We start from the raw sequence: 25,873 nt of genomic DNA, 5'->3' as shown, positions 1-25,873 counted from the left end.
TTCTGAGCAGCACAATGTCATTCCTACTTCCACAAAAATTCACACTTTTCTTCTGTTAGTGATTCTTGTGTGTGACATAAAAAAAATCAGTATTGTCAACTCCAGCCATTCAAAAGAAATTACTAGAAGAGGATTTTCTCAAAAGGAATAAGTTTGTAGGTGATGTGTTGCATGTGTCTATTATTGTGAATGTCAGGTTTGTGACGCCAGAGTTAACTCCAGTTGTGTTTTCAAATCTTCTTCAACAATGTATTCGGCATTTGCTTATTTTTATTATAATGGAATTCTCCTGTTATCAATTGACTTAAGGATCGAGGTCTTTAATGCTCAGATATGAATGAAATCAAAAGGCAAATCTCAGTATATGTCCTGTGCTCTGATAACAACACAGAAATTGAAATTAAAACTTTTATATTTTCCTTTTCAGGTTTTTTTTTTTTTGACTTGGTTGTTTGGTTGGTTTGGTTTTGAGGGTTGTGTTTGGTTTTAGGTTTTTTTTCATCCTCGATAATTTTTTAGTAAAGTACGGACCACATAAGGAGTATTTGTTTTACATGATTATATCTAAGACAAAAAAACCCCAAACCTGACTTCCAGCTGAGAAGCTGCTTCTTCTGCTGTGTTTGTTTAAGCAGCAGAGTCCAGCCTGCATCCTATGCCTCCCCACTTCTATCAGCACCCAGCCGTGTCTGGAGCCCTGACGTATGTGCGTGGCAAAGTGCTAAGAGTTATAGCAACTAAATATTTCTGTTTTCTCCTGCAGGCAGTGGAATGAGTTTGTGATATGTCACTTGCTCACCAATTTCAATATGAAAACAAGTCCAGGGTTGATCTTTGAGGGCTCAGAGGGTAGGATAATGAATTCTTTGCAGCATGCTTCTATGGTGCCTTGTCTTACTTTATCCTGCTGCTTCTCCTTAAAAAAAAAACAAACAGCCCACGAAAGAGGAGCTTCTGTATAATGAAAACAACATCATCAAGTTTTTTGTATGTGGTTGTTCTGTGCTTGTGTTGCTGAGATATTGTGAGAAGTTTAGTCTTGCGTGCTATCAAGACAATTGCTGTAAACAGCTGCACTTGATCATCCAACGCAGTGGAGGGGCTGACTGAAAGGACTCAGAAATAAAAAAATAAGAAAAAAAAAAAGGTGAGGTGGTGGTGTAGGAGGGAGGGAGAACCAGGCATTGGTTACAGAAACATGACTCAGCTTCTGTTCAGTAAGCCCTCTGCTCAAGCACGTCTTGTCGGCTCATTACACAATACGTTTAGCAGGGGTTTTCGCACTTCTTTCCTGGCTTGTCCACTCTGATTTCCTGTTTACAGCAGGCTAGGAACAAAACTTGTCAGAATAGCTCTAGAGCTGGACCCGGGGTGCAGGGGCAGCTCCCTGTCAGAGCGAGTTTTGCAGGATTTGCTCCAGAGCTGCCCCGGCATTGTCCTGGTCTTTAACAACAAACACAGCAGTTTCACTCTGGCAGCAGTTCTATGTCCGGGTGTGCACACACCAGCTGTATTCTGCTCCTACATTCAAATAATTTCCCAAACTGGAATGCTTCATGAAACAAAAATAGGCTTGTGTCCTTTTCCAAGCCTTTTATTTTTGATGATCTTTTTTTTACCCAATGTATTTCCTTATTTCTAGATTAAACCTATCAAAACTATTCATTTAATAATATGGCTTTGAAAAGCTTTTCAAACATATGGATTGAATGTGTGTGAAGAAAACATAAGTGAGAAAATTGATGTGTTTCATGTGCAGGTTTGCTTTGTGATTTATGAAGCAAAAATTACCAAGTACAGACCATAGTGTTAGACAGTAGGTAATAAAAAAAAGGAACATTTGAATATGTTGAGTTTACCTCCAAAATGTCTTTTACAGATACCAAAGAATTTGAAATGGTTAATAGCTATAAGAAACTCTGCAAAAATAGACTACTCCATGAATTCTCTTTTCAGTGTATATCCAAATGACACGTACATATATAAACCCAGGAAATTTCACATGCAGTCTTTTAATCTGAGTTCTAAATCCTGTGTTCTACCAGGGTAGTGTCAACGGACATTTAAAAAATACAGCCCCATATAAAGTGAAGTGTAGAACAAACTCTGTTTGTAAGGAAATAATTTAGTTTTAAGTCTCCAGAAGGTTGTTTATAATATTCATAAATGGACAAAAAGCAAATCATTTTAAATATGGAAAGTAAATTACTGATGTCTTTTTTATTTGTTTGCTTGAAAAGCATCTTGTTTTGTAATCTTACAATGAAATCTTAATTGTTTTTCCTGTCAAGTTATTTGATGTAATGTTTTAGACTAGAATAGCTGGAATGTGTTGCTGATTATAGCAATTGCCTAGTCTTCCATTACTCAAAAAGAAGCACATAGACTTGAAAAACTATATTGAAGGAAGTCATTTTGGTGTCTCTCCCTGGCAAAGAATCCCAGGCCATGCCTTCTCTTCACAGAAAGTGCTGCTTGTGTGTTTTATGATTCACTCACATTAAACCTCATTCAAATCCAGAATTATCTGAGGCTTCACATAACAATTTACGGTCATGCTATAAGATGTGGGAGGTGGAAAGTATGTGGAATACATTGCTGTTTAAACCTTGCTCAGCTTTGAAAGCCTGAAGACTAATGAGATCACAGTGGAAAAAGTATATGAAGGTGGGAAAGTTTTCTTCAAAATTCTTATGTTATTATAAAGACAGTAAAACAAGATCACTAAGATGGTTTTCAAATACTGAGTTTCCTGTATGCTATGAATTTTATGTCATAAGAATTACTCTGGATTCACAAAAAGAAATGTGTGCTTATATGCTGAACTTAGTAGACATTATCAAGGCTAAATTTTTGGTAGCTGTTTGACCTAGCTTATAGCTCAACTGGTTAGATTAGATAGTACCATTTAAACCATGTCTGGCTATAAGTGTTGCTTATAAATGCACTCTTCAAAGACACTGGTCACCTGGAGCGAATTCGGACAGCAGATTAGAGATTTTTATTTCTGGCTTATGCTTGTTTGTACTTATTTATTAACTCTACTGCACATTGAATATTCTCATTAATGAATAAAGACTTTCTTAGGCAGATATTTTTGTTGAAACGTGGGTTTCAGATGGATAGCATAAATGTTGCTTAGTTCTTAGAGCCTTGACCCAAAGAATTCATAAAAGGAGAAGATGGGCACCAATATGCCTACATTAAATGGAAGACTACAACTGTAGTTTATGTTAGGTTAAAAAGATGAAGTTACATTTGTTGTAGGACTTAACTATAGTTAAACTTCCCTCATGCAGGCATTAAGAAGTATTAGGATAGAGCTTTGAAAGGTCTCTTTCTCTCTCTCTCTCTTTCTCTCTCTTTCATACGTGGGTAATACGCACCATGCTCATAACTTCAGAGAAAGGCAGCAAAACATTGTACTTCAAACATAACAATGTCATTGCAAATTTTAAGATTTAGTTGTCCTCTGTTCTGTGAGCACTGTTTTAGGAACCCAACAGGATATCACAGCAGTTTGAGGGACGTGAGGTTACATGAACACGTGCTCTCCTTACTTATTAAGTAAACATAGAAGTGTTTCTGTGCACAGCACTGTTGGAGGTATGCAGGAAAATCGTATTTCAGATAATGTGTCTTCAAAGAGGCAATCCTCAGTGTTGTCTATGTCTCAACCATAATAACCAACATACTTTTCTCTATCCAAGTGCTCAGCTGGGGGTGGTGGACACCACTACTCTCTTTGCAGAGTGACAGGACGAATATCTCACTGGTGAGAGCATAGGTTGCTTCAGAGAGCAATGGAAATTAGAGCAGTATCTATTAGAAGATGATGTGGGTGTTAGAAAACTGAGCACAGGTGGCTAGCAGGACTTCCAGCTTTCTGAAACACATAGGATCTTATAGGAGAAAACTCTATACAGTATATTTTTCAGTAATTGTAGTTTATTTTGCTATAAAAAACCAAACCCTCTTAATGTTACCTAATACGTTACTAATGAATTGCAGAAGTTTCTGTGAACCTGGCAGAATCTGGCAGAGTGCAAAAGGAATCTGTGTGCTCAGTGACACAACCAGTGTTCTTTCAGCCTGGGATATATCGAACACGTAGAGCAGTTGTGAGTGCGCTGGTTGCACCATGCTGGATCTGTGAAGATGCAAGTTTGAAGGGCCATTCTGCAGTTTTGGTTGCAGAACTCTTAGGTTTGGGCCAAAGAAATCATGAAGTGAAACACAAGAATACGCACAGATAATTTTTCTTTAGTAAGTTGCATGAGCTAAACTGTGTTCTTTAATTTTACTGTGAGCCTGCCCTATAGGATATTTCATTCCTTTCAGGTCAGAAGTAAGAGCTAAATTTCATGAGCTTCATTCATACAAACCTCTAAACTATTTCCTCCTTGTTATTCCATTGAGCTGTTTTTGGAAAGGCTGATTCCACATTTGGATGATTGTTAAAATACTTGTTTGATGAACTAAGAGAAATATATGTCAATTTTCAAATAAATAAAAGAGCGCCTGAAAAAACATATCCAATTGAAAATCATTATATTTATGCTTCTTTGTGTCCTAATCATTAGTTGATAAGTTGAAAGTCTGTCATCATTGCCAGATTCTACATCTGGATTGTTGATTCATTTGACAGACATGTAACATCCAAAATATCTAGGCGTATCGCCAGTGACTGTTTAGATGTTGATGCAGGGGAACACACAATGTTCTTCACAGATCAGTATCCAGTCATTCTCTCAGAACTGCTTTTTGCTGCTTGTCTTTGTTTATGTTGACCCTTTGTAGATTGAGAGAAACACTCCTCTATGAGGTTTTTTCCATGAAAGGAAGGTGACTGGAGAAGCTGAAAATTTCTTTTTCTGCAGGTTTAGCAGTGCAGCAGTCATGAATCAGAATTAGATGAAACTGAGTTAAAGAAACAAAAGTAAAGCAAATCTGTGAACTACAAGGAAATCAACAGAATAAAAGAAATTTCAGCCTTTTTAACTCAGTAAACACAGTCAGTGAGCCACAGATCCTACATTTGATGATAATTTTTGCCTTTTCCATCTACTGTGCTCATGGAATATCAGCCCTCCCACACACCACCCCCCCCGCAAAAAAAAAAAGCTAGCCAGCTATATGCACCACCATATAGAAGCAAATTGTACGTTCATAAAAGTAATTGCGCAGAACTGTGTTTGTCATAATCCATATAAGCACGCAAGACATGGAAAGGCTGAGCCTATTATTTCTGTTTCTTTAATAAGACTAATTGCTTATATGCTATTTATTTAAATAATTGCAACCATCTTCTTCCCCCACCCTTGCTTTTTCTTTTTGCAGAGAAAGAACTCCTAGAAATAACTAGTGTCAGCTGTGAATTCTGGAGGAGAAGCCAAGAATATAAAGCCCATGCAAGTGTGGACAGATCTGACCCTCACGGGGAACATGGTGACACAGTCTCTTATCCCCACCCCGGACAGGCTGGTGTCAGCAGCACCTTTTACAGACGTGTTACACTGGGAGCCAAGAGACTGATTTGCCCTGCAGCTGCTCTGTGGATGATGCTGCACTTTCACTATCCCTATTCTGAGGGGACAGTGCCTGGATCCTGCTGACAAGACACAGTGTTCCCGTAGCACCCCTATTAACTCAGTTGCCTGTGTTTACATTGCTCAGTGTAGGGTGTTCTGTGCTCAACCGCGACTCATGTGCTGCAGTTTGCACCATCTCTAGCGCACCTTCACTTGCAATGTCTGTGCTGTACCTTGTTTGCTTCACTGTGTTACATTCAATATTGTTGAGTGACCTGGGACTAAACTGAAAACAAATAGATGGCAGCCATTGCCTCTGAGCAAATTAAGTGGAGGCACCATGACAAGGTTCCTTGCTATGTTGCGTAGCTACATCCATGGCACTCACTGCTGCCACTGACGAATCCCAGTAGTTTTTGTTTTTCAGCATGCTCCCTTGCTCTTGGTTTTTTTCTACTCTTTGTCTTTTTCCAACAACACTAGCCCTAAGGCTTCTTGGGGGCCTGGGTTGAAATTTACAAATGTGAAACTTTTTAAAGGTCACCAGAGTGCTTGCTCCTCCTGTCAATAACTTGCCTTGTAAGAGGGCTGGAGAAAAGCTTTTGGTTCTGTTCCTGAGTAAGATTCAGAGCACCCTAGAATAATCCAGTAACAGCGTTTTGAAATCCCTTATTAAAACTGTCACCATATTTAGAAAGATCTATGGGCTACAGAAAAAGAACATCTTCTTATAAAGTTAGAAAACACAATGGTATGTCCAAGTCCAAAATGTCCTTGTTCGAACCTGACAGATCTCTGTTTTGTGTAATCAGTCAGCACACTTCTGGGCCACATAAATGAAAGTTGTTCCTCACCTGCAGTATATCTGCACGTGTTTGGGGTGCGTGCACATATTTTCCCTGTGGATTCACGTAGGCAGTGGAGGTGATGCAGGTTGATGGGGAATTTGCTTTGTCAGAGGTTTCTGGAGGGCTATCACTACATTCAGCAAAGGACTCTACTTTTGCAATGCACTTAAAAACTGCAGATTGCACTACTGAGATAAAAACATCCATGTGTTCATCAGGGGTGAAATGTCTGGCTTCTCTCTCAGTGGCTGCTTGGACACTGAGCAGAGGGTCCAGTCACCAGCTGCAAAATTTTGGTTTCTTCTGTGCTGCTCTTTAATTGTGTTAATAGCAACTTTTCTTCTTCTCTTTCAGATCTGCTCACAGGGAGCCAAGGGGAAAGGAATGACTTGCTGGAGTATTTTGTATTTATCAACTAGTTGCCAAGGGAGTAAGGTTTAGCACTGTGGAGCTTGCCTTTTGCAGCAGCAAATAAAACATGCTGCTTGTACTCTGTTTCAACTCTAACCATGCTCTCAAGTGTAATTTTTCTTTTTTCTTCTGGTAGTACCAGAAACCTAATTAGTGTTAGGGCACGGAAGGCCATAGGAGAGTACCAAATGTATGCCAAATAAATCTATGCAATTTAAAATTACTTTCTAATTGCATAGGGGAAGTAAAAATTATCAGCACAACTGTAGGGTAGTATAGCCTTCATTAGAACAGAGTTTCCATATGTTTAGCTACATGAAAATGCCATTTATAAGCCATTTAAAGCTTAATTTGTTTGTGGATTTGTGGTGTTTAGTTTTTTTGGGGAGTTTTTTTTGGGTGGAGGGGTAATTGTGTGACAGTGTTAGGATGTGTTGTCTCACAGGTAAAAAAGATACAAGTTCACTGCAGTGTACTCTAACATTAGTGGTTGTTCTGAATGCTTTCTACCTGTAAAAAAATCACCTTCAAGGTAAGTCAACTTGCATTCATTGTGAGATAATTCAAAATAATGATGCTGAAATACCTTAAAGTAGTTCCCATTTTGCAACTGCCCATTTACTAGGTCATACCAGAAATAAAAAGTTTTATACTAGGTATTCACTACTCCTAGTTTTTTTTCAATAAAAATATGATTAGGGGGAGATAGTGTATAGTGTATTTTCAAGCACATTCTGGCAATGCATTTTGGGTCAAAAAGGTGGATGAAAAGGATTTTCTTTGAGCAAATCCAGGCTTATATGAGGCTTTATTGGTAGCATAGGTTATAAACACAGAAAGAAGTAGGATATTTTTAAGCATTAAAAAGTTTAAATAAAATACAGGAAAGAGAAGACAGCAAAGGGATTAAAAGAAGATTTTTACCTACTTTGAATTATAAGGGTAAAAAAGGGGAAAATCAGAAAATAAATGTCTTACAGTTTGAAAGTTAACATAAATTACATAGTTCTACTTCTGCACAGGCCAGGTACTGTTTTCTTAGTGTGTTCTGCTTGGGAGGATAATTTTATGTGGTACAACTGATAAATCGCTTTGTGCGTTACAGGTGCACAACTCTGTCACAATAAATGGTGTTTGATGCACTAAAAAAATAATGGGCAGCAGTAAAACTGTCTTTCCTGTCTTAGCCTGTTAAAAGATAGGTATGGGGACCATTTAGTTTATATAGGAGATAATTATATAGCTGTAAAACACTGCTGCAGGTTTCTCTTTGTTTATAACACGTATTTAATACTAAAATAATTTTTGAAATCAGAGCTGAGGATATTAAGCTGATCTATTCTCTTGGCAGTCCTAAATAGGACAAATGGGCTAGAAATGCATGAATGCCAATAGACTTTAATTGGTTTAGGGTAAAACCCCAATCAAAAAGTAATTTGTTAATTGGAAGTCATTACCCAGTGAATACTCTACAGCTTTTACAGAGCCACTGAACCACAGAGGGTGTTCTTCAATTCTGTTTCTTAGCTCTTGGGCAACCATGACAGCTTTGCCTTGAATATTGACCATATCTAGTGGGGAGTTTCGTTTTGATTCTAGGCAGTCCAGTGACAGCAAGGCCTTGCTTAGCTCAGGGAAATTGCAATAATTTTCCGTTTCTGCAATCATTTTCCCCCTCCTCCCATGTTCCGACCTAGTATTTAGCTGAAACAAAAGTATCATATCTCCTTTGAGAAAGATTGAATGGAGTCACAATGACAAACATTTCAGGCAAGGGGCCTGAAGCAAACTCAAAATGCAGCGTCCTTCTGAACTCTGAATCTCCCATTAGGAACTGGACTAGGTGAAAGGTACACAGTTCGACTTGCATTTTGTGGCAGCACTTGGTCTCCACTCAGAAACTATCGCTCCGTCCTAACGTCCAGGCCAGGAGATAGGGGGATCCAGCTCTAAAAATAGTGTGCTGTAGCTAGGTGGAGAAGTTCCAAGAGTGAATGATTGCTGGGAAAAGAAATAGGTTACTTTTCTCCTATTTCCAGGATATGATCTGGAGGTCAGGTGGAACATGCCTGACACTGTGCCTTTGCAAGTGGCTTTCACTAAAAACATCAAAATCCAGGAGCTGAAATCCACAGTAATGGGCATACAGTGCAAATCCTGATAACTTCTCAAGTGTCTGTGGATCTCTGAGAGGGGATTCCACTCAAAATGCAAAAAACTTGGGAAGTCTGGTCTCTATGGTGCCAGGAACAGCTGTCCTCCTGCAGCACTGGTCTACTGAAAATCTACATTGGGCATTTGTCTCTCTATGGAGTTGCCCATAGCCGTGCACCTAGAGACACAGGAATTGATTCAAGTCAGCAGCATTGGCCTGGCCAAAGATGTTTTCCTGTGGAAAAACATTGTTGGGTGGCTGCCCAGCTTCACATGCTGCTTCTGGAGACCCTTCTTCACTGCAACTGGGCTTTGTGCTTCCAGCTGTGCTGTGGAAAGCTAAGATCATGGCAACGTAGTGATTCATTTCTATAAAACACAAAAAGGCTTAAATCTAGAAAGGAGTTAAAAAGTGCTAGGTACATGTTTAGCTAGATATTTGCCAGCAAATGTATTGATAAACATTGCAACGTTGCCTCTCAAAGCTCAAATGCTTAAGCAATTGTAAACCTCCTGCTGATCTGTACACTTAAGGACAGCTGATGTGGAAGAGCCGCTACTTTTACCTCCTAGTGTAGCTCAGTTTTGCACATGCACTCCAGTATTTATATTAAGAGATAAGAAACATCCACATTTAAAAAATCAGATCTCATATAATAAAACTTTGGTAACTTCCAATATAATAATGCTGACAATAAAGCTAAGTTTAATTGTTAGAGGTGCAGGTCTGAAAATGTGAGATTTGGCAGTGTGTGTCCCCTAAATGGTGCTAATTTAAATTCTAACACTGTCACATAGCATTAGAAAACCCCTAAGAAGGGTTGTGCTGGTATTGCAAAAAAATAAAATAAAATATTGCTACTCAGCTATATGAAGCTTGTTCTGGTTTTAGCTGGGGTAGAGTTAACTTTCTTCACAGTAGTCAGGATGGGGACGTGTTTCAGATTTGCACAGAAAACAGCACTGACAACCTAGAGATGTTCTAGCTATTGCTGAGCAGAGCCTGCATAGCATTAAGGCCTTTTCTGCTCCTTGTGCCACCCCACCAGTGAGCAGGCTGGGGGTACACAAGGGGTTGGGACAGCTGACAGCAGACAGCTGACCCCAGTTGACCCAAGGGATATTCTAGGCCATATGATGTCATGCTCAGCATATAGAGCTGGTGAAAGAAGGAGGAAGTGGGGGGTATATTCACAGTGATGGCATTTGTCTTCCCAAGTCATTGTTAAGACATGATGGAGTCCTGCTTTCCTGGAGATGGCTGAGCACAAGACTGTCCTTTGGAAGTGGGGAATGAATTCCTTGTTTTGCTATGCCTGTGTCTGTGGCTTTTGCTTTATTAAACTGTCTTTATCTGAAACCACACATTTTTGCACTTTTCCTCTTCTGACTCTACCCCATCCCATTGGTGGGGGACTAAGAGAGCAGCTCTGTGGTGCTTAGCTGCCAGCAGAGGTTAACCAACAACAGATCTCCAAGTAGACAAGTGAAATGACAAGACAACCTTTTTTCATGTTTCTTGTTGGTTTAAACCAGATCTCAGGTAAAATTAACAGGGTTATTAATGGGGGGGAAATAAACCCTCAGTCTGCCTGGATTCTTCACCGATAAGAAATTCAAAATTAAACTAAAATTAAAATTAAATATGCTCTATTTTGGAGAGAGGTTTCTATTTTTATTATGTAGGATGTCGGATTAGATGTTTTGTGTTGAGTACATTGGCAGCTGCATCACTGAAGGGAAGGTACAGTCTTGTGGGAACACAGTGGTTGCTAGTACCCTGGACACCAACGGAGAGGCACAGGCAGGCTGGCTGCTCAAGCCCCTGGCTGTTTGCCTGATGAACCTTCTCTTAGGTCAAATAACACATTGATCTTGAAGGACGATGAGAATCCATTTCGCACATGCGTGGTATGCGGAAGGGAGATGCCACGTCACCAGCACACTGGGGACACTCAACAACCTGTGCAGGGCACAGGTGGACATGCCAACATCTGCTCACCTCCAAGGGAACAGCAAAGGGCACTTTCTACACCCCAACTCAACAAAACACTTTTTAAAGTCCCAGCTGTAAACTAGACCTTTGAAGTTACCCCCCAATTTCCCCCTACCCCTCCAAAATGTGTGTTACTCCCTAAGGGAAAGGACCAGACACCTGGAAACGGGGTTACTGCAGCTGCAATGCAATACAAACACAGGCATTTCCACATTCAGGAAACCACAGTTTCCCATCTGGGACCCAGCCCCATGAGCTCACCAATGTAAATATAAAGTGGCAAAGGATCCCAAAACTAGACAATTGTGGTACTTGGTGGTATAGTTCGAGAAACAGCTCTTCCCTATGTAGTTTGAGACAGGTAATACATATGTTCCTGTAGTAGATTCCTGTATTATGTGATCCTTGTGGTTTTTATTTTATACATAAGTATGACATTTAAAACCTTTTTTTTTTTACAAAAGTTTATTTTCCACAAGGAAGAGCATTAGGAAAAATTAAACTGTTTTCCACATATTGTTTTCTTGAAACAGAGTCTACAAGGACATATTCAGCACCAAAACTAAAAACAAACAAAAAAATACAAACAGCCATAGAATATAATCTATAAAGCAAACATTTAATATTGCACTTTGTTTCTCTAATGTTTGGATTTTACTTACTTTTTCCTAATTCAGATCAGAATTCTCTATCAAATACTGGGCTACAACTGAGAACCTCATGTTTTATAATGCTGAGAATTGACCAACATTTGTGGAAGAGTAATGCCTCTGAATAATGAACACAATTGAAACTGGAAGTCTTTATTTGATAAGCTTATACAATTTTTTGCTCTAATCAAAAAGGCTCTAATGCCATGTCAATTGCTATGATATTGGTCAATCCTGCTTCATATGCAATTTTCCATTATATTGTGGTAAGTACTTTAATGCTATGTATATCAGCAATTGTTCCCTAGTCTGTTAAAATAACAAAAAAGGAAAAAAAAGTAAAACCACCAAATGCCCTTTTACACCTACGATCCCATCAGCTTTAAAATTGTTTGGTTGGAGAGAGTAGAGGGAAGGGACATCCACAAAATTGGCCTAGTAACATAAGACATCATCTCATTTCCTTCTCACCAATATTCCTGCTCAAAGCCCAAGCCTTTTAACTGAATCACTTAAAACGTGACTCATTTATATTTTATCACCCTGTTGTCATTTCTGAAACATGAATTATCCTTCATGTTCTCAGAAAAGGCCACTTATGGAAAAGCCTATTTTGTCGCATTGATGAAGCCTTAAAAACAAGGCAGAGGTTTTTAAGAATGAGCACCATGCAGAAACACCAGCGTCTCCCTCTTCCACTCTGTGAGCTGTTTTATTGCACAAGGAGACAAGTATTTGATAGATTACATCTTGATTTGTTTAAGCAGTCAAGACCAGAACGGTGTCCCTTTGTCAGTGGTCTGTATTACATGGTTTCTGAAAAGGAAAGTTGACTTCCATTGTACTTCTCTAGCCTGTAAGTGCTGGTATTCACATTAGCACATCTAATGGTTCCCTTGCACTCTTTCTCTTTGGGCACACTCACGGGCAAGTGCTCTTTCCATATAATTTCTTGCATTTTGAATGAATATACGGTAAAACTCACTGTTCTCTTTGTTTTAAAGCTCTTGAAGGTACCACATTAAGATGCAATTGTGGAAGCAATTCCAGATAACTTGTATCTAAGTATGGCTGGTAACACAGATCTTTCCCAGTTTAATTATACTTCTAATCTTTTACAGTATCATAAACCCTGAAGATAATACAAAGTGCACAAACTGAGCTCTTAGCATAATACAAGCTTTTCCTGTAGTTTGAAATATACTTTCTACTAGACTTATTATATATAGAATTTTTGGTGATTAAGTAGCTATATATAAAAATAAATTTACTTTCCCTTCCCATCCCTACCTACTTGAGATATTGATCTGTCTATGAATCCTAGACAGTGTATGACTATTTCCTCTTAAAATTCTTTTGAGGAAGAGTTGATGTCTGCTGGTGCTGCTTTCATTTGTGCCCTTTTTTTTTTTTTAGAGCTTCACAACTTGAACATCTTTTTTTATAATGTAGAAAGAGAAATGGGAATGAGGGTGGGTTTTTTAGCTTTTGTGTATGTCCCTATTCCAGATCTCCCTCTCAAATAAAGAACAAAAACAAAATACAAACACAAAACAAAAAAGAACTTAACAGTGCAATGTAACAAAACAAATAGCATTCCAACAGTTTGGCAAGTGATGAGTTCACCTGAGATTAAGTGATTTTTAGGCAGTCTGTAACAAAATGCTGCTTTGCGATAATAGTAGAAAGGCAACAAATTCTTAAAAAAAATCAAGAAGGTATACAATCTTGATGAAATCTATTAGTTATTAACTCTCCATCCCCCACCCTATCCCCACATCTGTTGCTTATCTACTACAGTAGGCTGCAAAACATACAGCAAGAAGGATTGGCTTGAAGGCATTTGATGTTTGTAAATAAATCCACAATAGGATCCAAGCTGAAGAGGTGATATGTGATCAGCCTACTGGGACAATTCTGAGCATGTGCATATGCAGGTAAAGTCCAGGCTACATTAAATTAAAAAAAAAAGAAAAGTCAGTGCATTTGTCAAAGTCTGTTGCTGTTGGTTGGTTTGGTTTTGTTTGTTGGTTTTTTTTTCCTTTTTTCTTTTTTTTTCTTTTTTTTTTTTGTCAAAGCTTTCTTTTGCTCCTTATTGTGCGGACCACAAACAAATAAGAAGGGGGTAACAACAGTCTGGCATAAATGAGAAAAAGCTGTAGTGACACTGAACCGCACAATGTAAGCAATAAGCATGTGCAAATTTCCAAATCATAAGAGGAAGCCATCCCTCTCTTAACATGTTTGAGTGTTTGGACACACATGACTGTAGGTTAGTAAGGCTGCTCCTAGTATGTGCCAGTATTTAAGAGGGAGGGGGGAAAGCTCAGGTCTTCAAGCATGTGGAGCAGTCCTACAATGTTACTGCAGGCTTCAAAGCATGATCACAGGTTGTTTTCATTTATTCACCATACAGGCAAGAGCAAAACCACTTTCTCTGAAAGCGTGTCTCCACTATGATGCCTTGACCTTCAACACGGCAGGTATGGTTCAAAACCCAAGTCAGCTTCTTATGGATTCCTTCAACGAGAGGGGCAAGATGGTCTGTCGTCTGTGGTTTGATCTGGGTTTGGATCAATCTAAACAAAAGAGGGAAAGAACCCAACAACCCAAGTTATTTTTAGCCAATTGCTGGAAAATAAACCAATCTGAACAAAAACCCATCAAAAATGATGAGTCTAAGACAATCAGTGATAAATGGCATTCCCAATCCAAAGGTTATTCAAATAACTGAAATACCTCTACACAAACTTCCAATGACAAACTAGTAACTTAATGGAAAACTTTAAGCTACAGGTTGATGGCAATTTAAAGATAAGCACAAAGAAGTAATAAAAAAATTGGAAAAACCTGTTTTAGTAGGACAGAAATATTTTTATTTATTTATTGTACACAAAAAGACAACCTCATCACTAAACATGTAACTTAAAACATTACATTGATTTCAGAAGATGTTTTGCTTAGAAAGGCACAAAATTATTCGTAAGAACTCCTTCTACTTAATTTATAGGTAATTAATCCTCAAACACCCCATAAAATGTCTTAGAAGTTCATGTGTTCCACACAGTACCTCTTCTTTTCTACAAAAGGAACAGGTGAAGAACACGCTAAATGGTAAGTCTACTATATATAGTTTGGTCAGTTAATTTTAGAAAGCCATTTTTTAGGACAAAGGAAAGGTTTCTTTCTAAATCTCTAAACAAAAGGGCCTGAGTTGTATTCTAGGGTTAAGCTGTGGAAGAGTTTTCAGACAAGACTCCAGCAGACAAAAACCACATCACTCACTGCCCACTCAATCACTTAATGGCAGGTAAGTGTTTCAAGAGGAAAAGAAAAAAAAATCAAAAGTGGGTGAAAGCCAGGCAAGTTTTAGCCAAAGGACACTATTCTGTCCTATTCCACTTCTTTTCTCTCAAAAAATATGAACATAGAGAGCTTTTGAAGTCGTGTCCCAGTTACTGAGTGGGTTTCACAGAACTAAAACTGCAGACAGAAATGTTGAAACTGTGCATTTAGAGAAACCTAAGACAGAAAGAATACCTTTGTTACTTCTATACATAGAACTTCTGAAAGCAATAGATACACAGAACCTAAAATAAACAGTACTTTTATAAAGTAGAAGTGAAAAAACATTAGCAGGTTGTGAATCTGTACACTCAAAATGTTGGTGTTCACCAATGCATGTATTACATATATAATGCAAGGTTTTAATGAAGTTGCCTAGAGGGTGCACAACAGCTTGGAAATTTCTACAAAGTGTTAGAATAGTGAAGAATCCTGAAAAATTATTGATGCAATTTACCTGCACTTTGCTAAAACAAAGTTGCCTTATCCACTGTTCATAATTTTAATTATTCTTCCTGTTTTTTATAAAGCAGAAACACTTTCCTACATTTTTTCCACACAATCAGAAAAACATTGAATTCATGATTATATTCTGAGGTACCTACTTCTGAATAGAGGGGTGGAGGCAGAAAACGGAACTCCTGGATATATGCAAATAATGGTCCTGGAAGTGCCCTCTCAAAGTCATCACAAGCACCTAAGGGTGCAAGGCTGGACTGTCGTTGTTCCTCTGTGACCACTTCTGCATAGCTGGGAGGTGCTGCAGGGAAAAGGCACACGCAGTTCGAACAACAAGTTCTTATGCATGTCAGAACATATAACATGATAAATATTAAACTTTTATCATCGTAAAGTGTAAAATGCAGGTAGATAAGTAACTTCAGTGATTTTTTTACAGTTCTTGAACATTGAAAGGGACGGTAGGCTGTTAGGATTTACTTTAAGACTATGCTCAAATCCAACAGCAGACTGACCGTTGTTTATTGTACCTTAAATATCTCTTAAAATTTAATGCATACTCAACATACTGAATTTCTGTACAGGCTGGAATATTAGCACATTGCATTTCTTTGGGCTCCACAAATCAGAGTCTGGGATTTGCACACAAAACGCCCCAGGTATTTATATGGAAAAAGAGGGAAAGAGATACAGAGTTTCTCCTTTCACAAAGCTTTAGATACTAAGGATGGTAAAGGTCGCCTGCCTTAACTGCTACTTTGACAGGTTACCATGCCTTATAACTAAGGATGCAATTGGGATACTGGAGGCAGGATTAATTCGGCCCAGGTACAATGGCATTCCATGCTTTCGCTTGTGCCAGTGTCCAAGCAGCTGGATTCTACTGCTTGTCCCCAAGAGAGGAAGACAGGGAGGAAACTCTGTTCTTCTACACAGGACAGGCAGGTGGTAAGGAAACATCCACAAGGAATTTCCTGTGGGCTTTATTATGAGGGAAGTAATTTGTGTCTGTTTGCATGACAGCAATGAATAAAGCAGACAAAAATCAAAACAGACTTGTTTTGTCAGGTTACCTTCTGGTCTTTCAGGCAGTGTCAGACCAAGCCAATTCATGTTCATGCTACACTGGCTGCTCACACTTGATGTTCTGCTGCCAAACGGGTGTAGAGGAATGGTGCCAATGACCAGCGGTAAGTTGAGGAATAAATCCATGGCGCCCGGAATATCAACATATACCTAAAGAACATCAAAGAGGTGTATGATTAAAAATAGGTTTGTACCTGCACTTCATAATTATTAGACTAAAATCTCTGCCCATGGAATTCTTCACAAGGAACTGAAGTTTCTTTTTGTTTGTTTTGGAGCCAATGTCCCTAGAGAGACAAAAAGCTCACCAAGTCAAAAGCAGCTCAAGATTCTTAACACAAGTCCTCACTTGGAAATGTTGCCTACTCATAACACATTTGCTTCTCTGGCATGGCACAACTGCTTTACAGAACATGCAAGATTTAAATTGAATTTATTTACAGAATTTCTGTCAGGATGCTAATGGTAGGTTATGTATTTCTTTTCTAACTAGTTAGCACCACACAGTGCTTTGTTAAAAATCTGCAAAGAATAATGGAAACTACTCATGCTCAAGTGAAACAAACCACCCAACATACCATCAGTGAATACTCCACACGAATTATACTACAGTCAAGGATTGAAGGGGAAACGGGTGGAATTTTCAACTGTTTGCCATTCCAGGTTTCCGTTTTGCCAGATGACAAGGATTCCCCGCGCAGGTTGGCAACAAGCTGTTTGACTTCCTTCATTTTCCCTTTGGCATAAAATGCCTGTGTTTGGTAAATGGCTGCCTTTGGCACCACCACACGGGAAGAGCAGTTCTCAATCTCAGCAAAGATCTGAATTGACTCACCTGAAACAAAACAATTTAATGTTCTCTTTATATTTGCATGACAACTGAAGCAAATTGCCACATACTGTGTACTGTTGTAACAGGCTAGCAATGCTCTTCACTTTGAATGACACCCACTGATGTTAACAGGAATAAGGTCAGCATGAGATACCTCTGGCAGAAAAACGCACAGGTCTATTAGAAGCAGATGCCCTTTGAAAATCTGGAGACACAGCAAGTTAACAAAGCCAGTTGTTGTTCAGAAATAGCAAGCTTGATGAATGCAAACTGAGGTGGTAAGAATAGTTAAAATGTTTCTTTTACATAACAGCAGTTAAGTACAAAGTGTCATTTTAAAAGGAAAGGAAAAACATTTCCTATAATTACTTCTGTTACATACCTGGGGTGTAGCCCTTCCTTTCAATTTTGGCACTTAAGGATATTGGGCCTGAGGTACAAAACCAACAACAGAGAGTTTTTTCTTTTGTGCCTGCTTGGGGTGACTGTAAGAAAAAAAAAACAACGTTGTCCATTCAATTGAGAGCTCCATGACTCTTTTAACCTATTCTAATCAAGACCAAAAAATTATTTTAATAATGTACTTATTACACATTTTGATAAGCATAGCTAGTTTTATTTAGGGGAAGAATTCTCAAGCAAAATGCACTATGCAAACTGTAAGATGTATTCTAATTCCATACTAACACTGCTTTTTTTGTTAGACTTCATATTACAGTCACATTTAGAACAGGTTTTCATACATAAATAAATATAGCATAGCTTAAGAAAAGGTTTTATAGCCTATATATCTCAACATATTGTTGGAAGAGCTTTTAATTTATCATTAAACTAGAAGGTCTTTTCAGTACACTATTTCAGAAACAATAACTAAGTTGAAATACTGTAACCTTGACTCCTGCTATTTCCTGCTGCAAAGTGATCCTGTTTCATCTATATTAAATAGACTTTGTTATTTTACATGACACCAGGATTTAGGACTTGATTCAAAGCCCATTAAAGTCAAATAAGAGTCTTTTGATTTTAAGGGTATTTGTGCAAGACCAATGTCCCTTTGCAGGTCTGATTTTTCACCCATACACACAAGAAACCTGTTTCAATGGACTTTGAGGTTTTCCACCCCCCCAATAAGGGGGCATCTGAAGAAGTGGTGCGGGGGAATGGAATTTTAGGCCAGATTGAAATCAAATCCTCATTGAAAGCAGTTGTGATACTGAAATTATTTTAATGAAATGACATTTCAGAAAAAGATTATAGAGAATTGCGATAATTTCTCCCCACTGGTAGAAAACTATCCATATGGAAATTATCAATTATGCACATCAGTATATTTTTCACTTTGCATTTTTAAGTTAGCAGTCTGTCATAATTCTTGAAAATTTCACTGTAAATATTTTTCCCTTCCCCCAATAACGAATGGTTGTGTTTTGTCTGAAAACTCTCTACATGAAGTGAAAAAGATATCAAGTCCATACCATCACTAAACCCTCTCACAGGGGCAGACTGTGGGAGGGGGGCTTGAACTTAAAAATTGGATCCTTGGGAGTTTCAAACCACCACACTTCTTTATTCAAAATCAAAGAGGAACAGTTCAGTTCCCAAAATTTTCCTTCTTAACAATTTAGTATTATCAATTTAAATTGATAAAACCATTTTACATATCTTAAAAGTAAAGCAACTCCAAGTACAGGAAAACATAGCTTTCAAAATATCACTATTTACAGAGTTGCTGAACTAATGAAATACTGAGATGATTGGCTGTAACTAAAGTAGCAAATAAGTATTAGATAAAATTAGATGTGGATAGTATTTCAATTACTATACTTCATTATTTTTTATGCCAGGAACAAAAAATGAATAATTCTGTCAATTCTTACCAGTAATGAAGGAGTGTTGATATCTATATGTTCAAAGACTGTAAATTCCTTCTTTAATTTTACTGGTAGAAACCAAGGCCTATGCAATTCGGCTTTCACCCAATAGCGCACACTGCCATGTCTGCCTTCGAATGAGGTAGCAAGTGGTCTGTGCAGGACACAAAGGTCAAAATTGAATTGATCAGGTCAGGGATTAGTATATAGAACTGCATTTTTAATGCACTGTAGTACTTAATGAAGAGTAACTTATTTGCAAAGATTCCATATCTCAGAAAAATTCAAGATTAAAGACGGGAGAAAAAAATCATCTCCAATTCATCCTGCTGTAGTTTTGCACAGATTTTAAGAATCAATTAAAGAATTGTACTAGAAAATGCCAGGAGAGCACACGTTTCCTTTAAACTGAAGAGGCTACTTTCACATCTAGAGTAAAGCATGCAATTTCAAGGCTAAATTTTGATCACCAATTTAAAATTAGCACTAGTACAAACCCACTTACAGTTTTGGATATTGCATTTTGTAAATCATTGTCTATTACTCACTTGGCCAGTAGCTCAGTATGAGGTTAACTTTAACTGTAACTCAGTGCTTTTGTAGTTAGTTTCACCTTAAAACAGAGCAAATATTCCAACCTGGGAGTTGCTGAAGAGAGAGGCTATTTTAAGCGCTTTCTAATTTTCCTCTACCGTGATGAGACCAGCTTAAAACATTTAAAATACATAAGGATGTACATATATAAGCACATATATATGTACATATATATACACACATGAAATCATCAAGACTACTCTACTGTGAACTTTGATACATCAAGTAAGTCTATTTTAGGAGCTGGAAGAGAGATAATGTGGAAAGGTTTTCCAGACCTTTAAGCATTGCCTTTTTTACTATAATATCCTAAAACACAAGACGAAGTATCTTTGTAACCCAATATTTCCAATTAACAGTAGTTTTCCATAACTCTTCTTTTTCCATTTTACTATGTTTTGAATACACTGTTACATATACGTTAAAAATAAATTATTTGCAAAGTTTCTGTATTTTCCATAGGGAGTAATACTAGCCATGCTAGTGCTTTACTAGAATTATTCTTTCAGTTACAGGTTTGACTTGTCTATTTGCACATCTGACATGTTTACGTTTTTCCCCCTAATAATCCAATTAAAAAGATTTTCTAATCTATCTCCAGTGTTTCATTCTGCCTCATGTTCTGTAGGGCAAAAATCAGTCAGGACGGTGCACATCTTTCTGTTGTTATTCTGAAGTTTAAGTCGATTTTGGAAGTATTTCATGGACACTAGCAAGTAAGTAGCGTAACCACGAAGTGTCAAAGTTCAGGCTTTTAATATCACTCTTTTTCAGTATTATCAAAAATTGGTTTAATAGTTACTCCTTCAGGTCACTTAAAAAGAACCTGTGCTTTGACCAGTACTTGTGATATTTTGCTGGCTGGCTGTTTCACTATAAGCTCAGCATTTCGTGTTCATGTATATGATATTTTGGGGGGGGGTTTAATGCCCCCCTTCCAACTCAAGTTAAAATCACTATTAGCCTTACTTCTTCTTGGAGTTGAGATTTTCACACAATGCTAACTTGCCTTTAAGGTCTTCACGGGTCTTCATAGTAAATGTTACTGGAATAGTGTAGAAGTTCTGTGCCATACACTTTGAAACTGACCTGTAAAGCGTTTATCATCTGCAGGTTCCACTAAAACCACCACTTCCAATAAACAACTTTAATATTAGGTAGTGAGCTATTCTGCATAACACACTGCCAAATTTCCAGTGACTTTCAAAACTTTAATGACTTCACTACTTGCCCTTTACAGCAAAAGGCTTCTTTTTCCATCCTTATTCAGACTCCTCCTTTTCCTGTGTATTTAATTTTATTGCAACTTGTATTTTAGCTCATTTCCATATTGTTAACTCTTCTATGTATAAATATTGCATCCACAATGTCTACATTACACATTTCAGACAGTGATGGGGGAACAATCTTTATCTTAACACTTCTGCTCTCACTTTTGCTTCACCTGTGCTTTCTAAGGCAAATAGGATTAGGTATGGGAACTTTCTCACTTCTACCCCTCCTTACGTTTATTTCCAACCAGGCTTTCTTCATGAAAGGCCAGCCAGGGTACATACATCCTACTTGAGTAGGAACAACCTTCTCTCTTGTTGAAATCTGGTTAAATTTGCTGCATCTCTTCCAGATGCATCTGTCCCAGACTGAGCCCAAACAATTCCACTGTGCTCTTATCTCTAGTTCTGCTGGTCTGCATAGCTCCAGTAAATGGCTGATTGAGTTAGAAGGTATCTCAGCCACTCTGCAGAACTCCAGTAGCAGTTCAAATTCCACTCCCTCCTCTTTGGAAAGGGTAGTAGATTGGAATACCTAAAAAGTCATTAGGACTTGGTCAAAAGAAAGTGAGCAACTGGGCAGCAATGAACCTTTTTGTGGCAGCTATAAAAAGAAAAAGAACATGTATCAGTGTAAAAGCAACCTCTTCAGTGTAACGAGATTATGTTCTCTGCTGCATGTGGGAGCACAATTCCTACTACCATTGAAAAGGTTTCCCCTCCACCCACAGCAGGAGTTTTGGTCAGGCGGGTGGGGGGCAGGGCCTGAGGACTGTGTGGGGGTACTTACGTCTGTGGAAGCTCGAAGCTGAATGCATATTCATGTCTTCCCGAAAGGATGGTGTGAAGGCCTTCTTCTGAGTTGTCATCATCTAGAGGGGAGAAAAAAACAACATGCTATTCCACCTGTACACATTTCATATAAGACATGAGGTTCTCTTCCAGAATAAAAGAGATTTTCACACACATTACAACACTTAAGAGAATGTGATGCACCAGAAACAAGGGCCTCCGGTCCACTGGTTATTAACTGCTGGAGTGCGGGGAGAACTCTGACCAACAGAAAGGCATGCAAGATTGCCGCATTCACTTCACAGAGAAGCAGAAAAATTTGTTTTAATTTATAATCCCGCCTCTGAACACTGACACAGTTTCAACTGCTGCCATTTCAAGGCCTGCATGTAAGATCTGTAATGGAAATCATGCTCCTTTCCACAGCAATTGCTAGTCAGAATGAACCAGAGATGGCTCTGTAGCAGAATTAACTATACCAAGTCTGCTGCTTAAGATTAAATGTAGTAATTCAGCTTCTTTGTATCTCTAGCCTGGCAACGGTGTCAGGCCATTAATCATAAAAAAGTGTGAGAAAGGAATAACAGTGTACAAGCACCACCAGAAAGTGGAAAGTACCAGACAGAGTCAGAGACACAGAAAATGGCAAGCTGCCTGATTAACACTGTCTAGAGCTTAAGTTGTTTTGGTTTTGGTTTTTTTGGGGGGAGGTTTAACTTAATCTTGCTTAGATAGCAAGACCCAGACACTTGCTGGTTTTCTGCCAGGAGCGCTGCCCCTTGTTTATGGTCATGATCATGATTACTTTAAATGCCACAAGAAAATTGCCATTTATTCTGACATAAGACCAGATGAACGCTGACTTGGTCAAAATAGAAAGTTTTGTAAAAAATAACTGAGCACCTTACACATAAAAATGGCTGGAATAATAAATGGGCATATAGCGAGCATATGTGTGGCGGTCTTAAGCGCTAATGGAGGCACGCAGGAGAGTTGTAAGTTCCCATTGTCCTACAGAAGCACCGATGCTCCACTTCCTACAGTGCAAACATTGAAAATCCTAAGAAAAATAATAAAAACCCCCCCAACAAACAGCAAAAAAAAAATATTAAAAAAAATCCCCTCAGCAAGATGTGGACATAAATGCACCTTCAAGTACGAAGCATTACCCAACGCAGGTCAGGAAAACGCGCTGAAAGGGTGGCACAACGTATCGCCGTAAGGGTGAGCGTGTGTGGGTTTTTAATTTTTTTTTTTAAACGAACATTTTTATTTTTTTTTTAACGTTGTTCCGAGGGTGGGGGGCAGCGGCGCTCTCGGCTGCGGTTCCGCTCCCCACAGCCCGGCTCCCTCCCCCTTTTCTGCCAGCTCAGCAGTCCCGCCGCGGTAAACAAGTGCTGAGCTGTCAATCAGCGCGGGCTGGAGCCGGAGCCGGAGCCGACCAGCCTGAACCGGCGCGCGCGGAGCGCCGCCAGCCCCGCCGCTCGCAGGCACGCGCTGTGCGCTGTGCCCGCGGCCCTCCGAGGGCGGGCCCCGCCGGGACCCCTCCGGCGACGGGCCCGCAGCGGGGACGTTACTGGGCACAGCTCTCCCTCTCGGAGGGACTTCGCCAGCCCCTCGGGGAGCGACCGCTGCCCGCCCGGGGACAGGCAGGAGAACCTGCGCCCTTCGCCCCGAGGGCAGCGCCCCGCCAATCAGCGACGGGCATCGCCTTAGCAACAGGGCAACAAACCGAGGCCGGCCAATCAGGGCGCGGCGGGGGGCGCGGCCGGGCCGAGGCTCCGCGCTCGGGGCGCTCATTGAAACGCGGCCGGCGGCGGCAGCTCCGCGGGGCGCGTGCTCATGCCACGGGCGGCTCCTACGTGTCCGCACGTTCCTGGCACCCAGGAAGTTTCGCTCGGGCGAGTGATTTTTTTTGAGGCGGCAGCGACAGGAGAAGGGTAGGAGCCGCAAGTAAGTCACCCCGTTAGTGAGGTGTGCGCGAGGCATTAATTACGGAATAAATAAATAAAGCCCCCAGTTAAGTTCAAGAATGGTCGGTGATGGGCTCAGTGCCGCCCAGAGCTGTTCAAAAAATTACATTATTTTTCTTCCCCGAAAAAAGGAGAAATACCGCATCGCTGCAGCGAATATGATGCATATTTAAGAAAAAGAAAGGGTAAACAGCACACACAAAAAAATTACATAACAGGTTTTTAACATTGTTTTATTGCGCTGGGGAATTAAGTCATCGTCACCACCTGACGCGTGCGGCCAATCTGCGCGGAGCGGGCGGCGCACCGCCCCCCCTCAGCCGGTCCCAAACAGGATTGAACCGCTTCGAACAAAGGCTGCGAACTTCGGGGGGGAAAAAAAAAACAACCAACCAAGAACCACACAGACCGCCCGGACCCCGGCGCTCCCAGCCCGCCGGGGACGGTGGTCTGCATTCCATGGGGACGCTGCGGCGGGTCGGGTGGGAAATGGGGGAGCAGGAGGTCCTGATCTCCCCAGTTTTGGGAGGGATGCTCCCATTACGCAACACCGCTTCCCTTCTTTCCCCCCCTTTTGCTACCTATCAAGGGCTTTTCGGACACATCGTTATACGGGGGTGACACTCCCCACCCCGTCCCGCCGACGGGGGTCCAAGGAAATTAAAGCGATTTACAACGAGGGGGTAAAAGAAAATGAGAGGAAAAAAAAAGATGACACGTGGGGTGGTGATATGTCAAAATAAGGCATAGAGAATCTTATTTGCCAATAATGAGCCTTCCTAAAAAATTCATTGTATTATCATCCCAGTAGCATCAGCAGAACCCCGCATGTGTCAAAAAGTATGGTTTTTACGCTTTCATTGTGTTTCAGGATTTGTCAGGATTCTGCCAATAAAGACGTGCCTGTCTGGCTGTGATTTTACAGCTGTTTTCCCCACGGACGGGCAAATCCTACTCAATATTAGCAAGTAAAAAAGGTAGCACATTAAAAAAAAAAAGTTAATAAATGGTCGCGCTGAAGGGCAGGTAGTTCAAGGAGCCCTGCTTGCAGGTACCTTGCATATGCATTGCCTATAACTCGCCAAGGTATGACCCTGGGCATGTCCTGCTCTTCACTGCATACATTAAAAAAGAGCCGGATAAACTGGGGTGATGCAGCGATGCGGGTTTTCCCCCCCACCAAAGTAAAGCAGCACGATGAAGGGCAGCCCTTACCTCTCTCGTGACCGATCAGGATGTCCTTATGGTTGAAATACTCCACTTCTTCGGTGTAGTTCTGTGTATAGGCAGTGTTGGATCCAGCATTCCTCGATTCAGTCCAACGCACTTTAGCGTGTCCCCTCGCGTGAATTTTGAGGGATTTCACCCTAATTTCCCCAGTTACTTCTAAACTGACCCTTCCTGAGACCGTGTCCCCGCTAGAGTACACAGGGACATTGCTGTCATTCAGACAGTCAAAGCTTATCGTCAGACTCTTCACCTTCCCCAGCACCATGGTTTTATAGCAAAGTGTACAAAAATAGACTGTTAAAAAAAAAAAAGGGGGAAGAAGGGGGGGGAGGGAACCCAAAAACAAGCAACCCCGAACCCCTCGGGCGAAGGGGCGCGGCGGCGCGTACCCTACAGCCGGCTCATGGAGGCGGCGGGGAGCCCCGGCCCCAGCCCGGGCGGCGCGGGGGGCGCTGATGCCGGCGCGGCGTCTCCCCACAAAGGCGCTCCCGGCACCGCCGCCGGCCCCGCCTTATAAGCCGTGCGACAAACAAGCGCCGCCGCGCATGCGCCGCCCCGCCCCCGCCCCGCCCGGGAGCTCCCTCGGCCCCGATGGGGCCCCGGGGGACACCTGGGCACTGGGAAGGGGTAGTGGGATTCGTTTGAGCCCCGAGCATCGACAGGTCAGAGACCTGAGCGGGATGTTGTGCTACTGGAGTCAGTAGCTCCAGGGGAGACGGCAGTATTCAAGCCTCTATAAAGAGATAAAAGTTAACGAACCTTGTGCTGAAACGGGCAAACTCTCCCTTGTATGTCTCCTCATTGGTTTTTTTGTTTGTTTTGGATTGGTT

At 40.4% G+C, this 25,873-nt stretch overlaps 1 protein-coding gene across 1 annotated transcript; it reads right to left on the bottom strand.

Annotated features, from left to right (window-relative positions):
• Positions 1-11,543: 11,543 nt before the first annotated feature.
• Positions 11,544-25,486, bottom strand: ARRDC3 (arrestin domain containing 3). The gene is made up of 8 exons (XM_027671260.1): positions 25,029-25,486; positions 21,839-21,920; positions 19,190-19,337; positions 17,695-17,797; positions 17,059-17,315; positions 16,468-16,630; positions 15,541-15,695; positions 11,544-14,169 (listed from the first exon to the last, which is right to left on the bottom strand). Exons 1-8 carry the CDS (start codon positions 25,306-25,308, stop codon positions 14,113-14,115), a joined length of 1,245 nt encoding a protein of 414 aa, XP_027527061.1. The 5' UTR covers positions 25,309-25,486; the 3' UTR covers positions 11,544-14,112.
• Positions 25,487-25,873: the final 387 nt, after the last annotated feature.

Source organism: Neopelma chrysocephalum, unplaced genomic scaffold (genome assembly GCF_003984885.1).
Source record: "Neopelma chrysocephalum unplaced genomic scaffold, ASM398488v2 Primary Assembly neopelma1_97065, whole genome shotgun sequence".
Taxonomy (NCBI): domain Eukaryota; kingdom Metazoa; phylum Chordata; class Aves; order Passeriformes; family Pipridae; genus Neopelma; species Neopelma chrysocephalum.
Note: the sequence above shows the minus strand (reverse complement) of the source record. Positions and strands in the feature narration are given on the sequence as shown.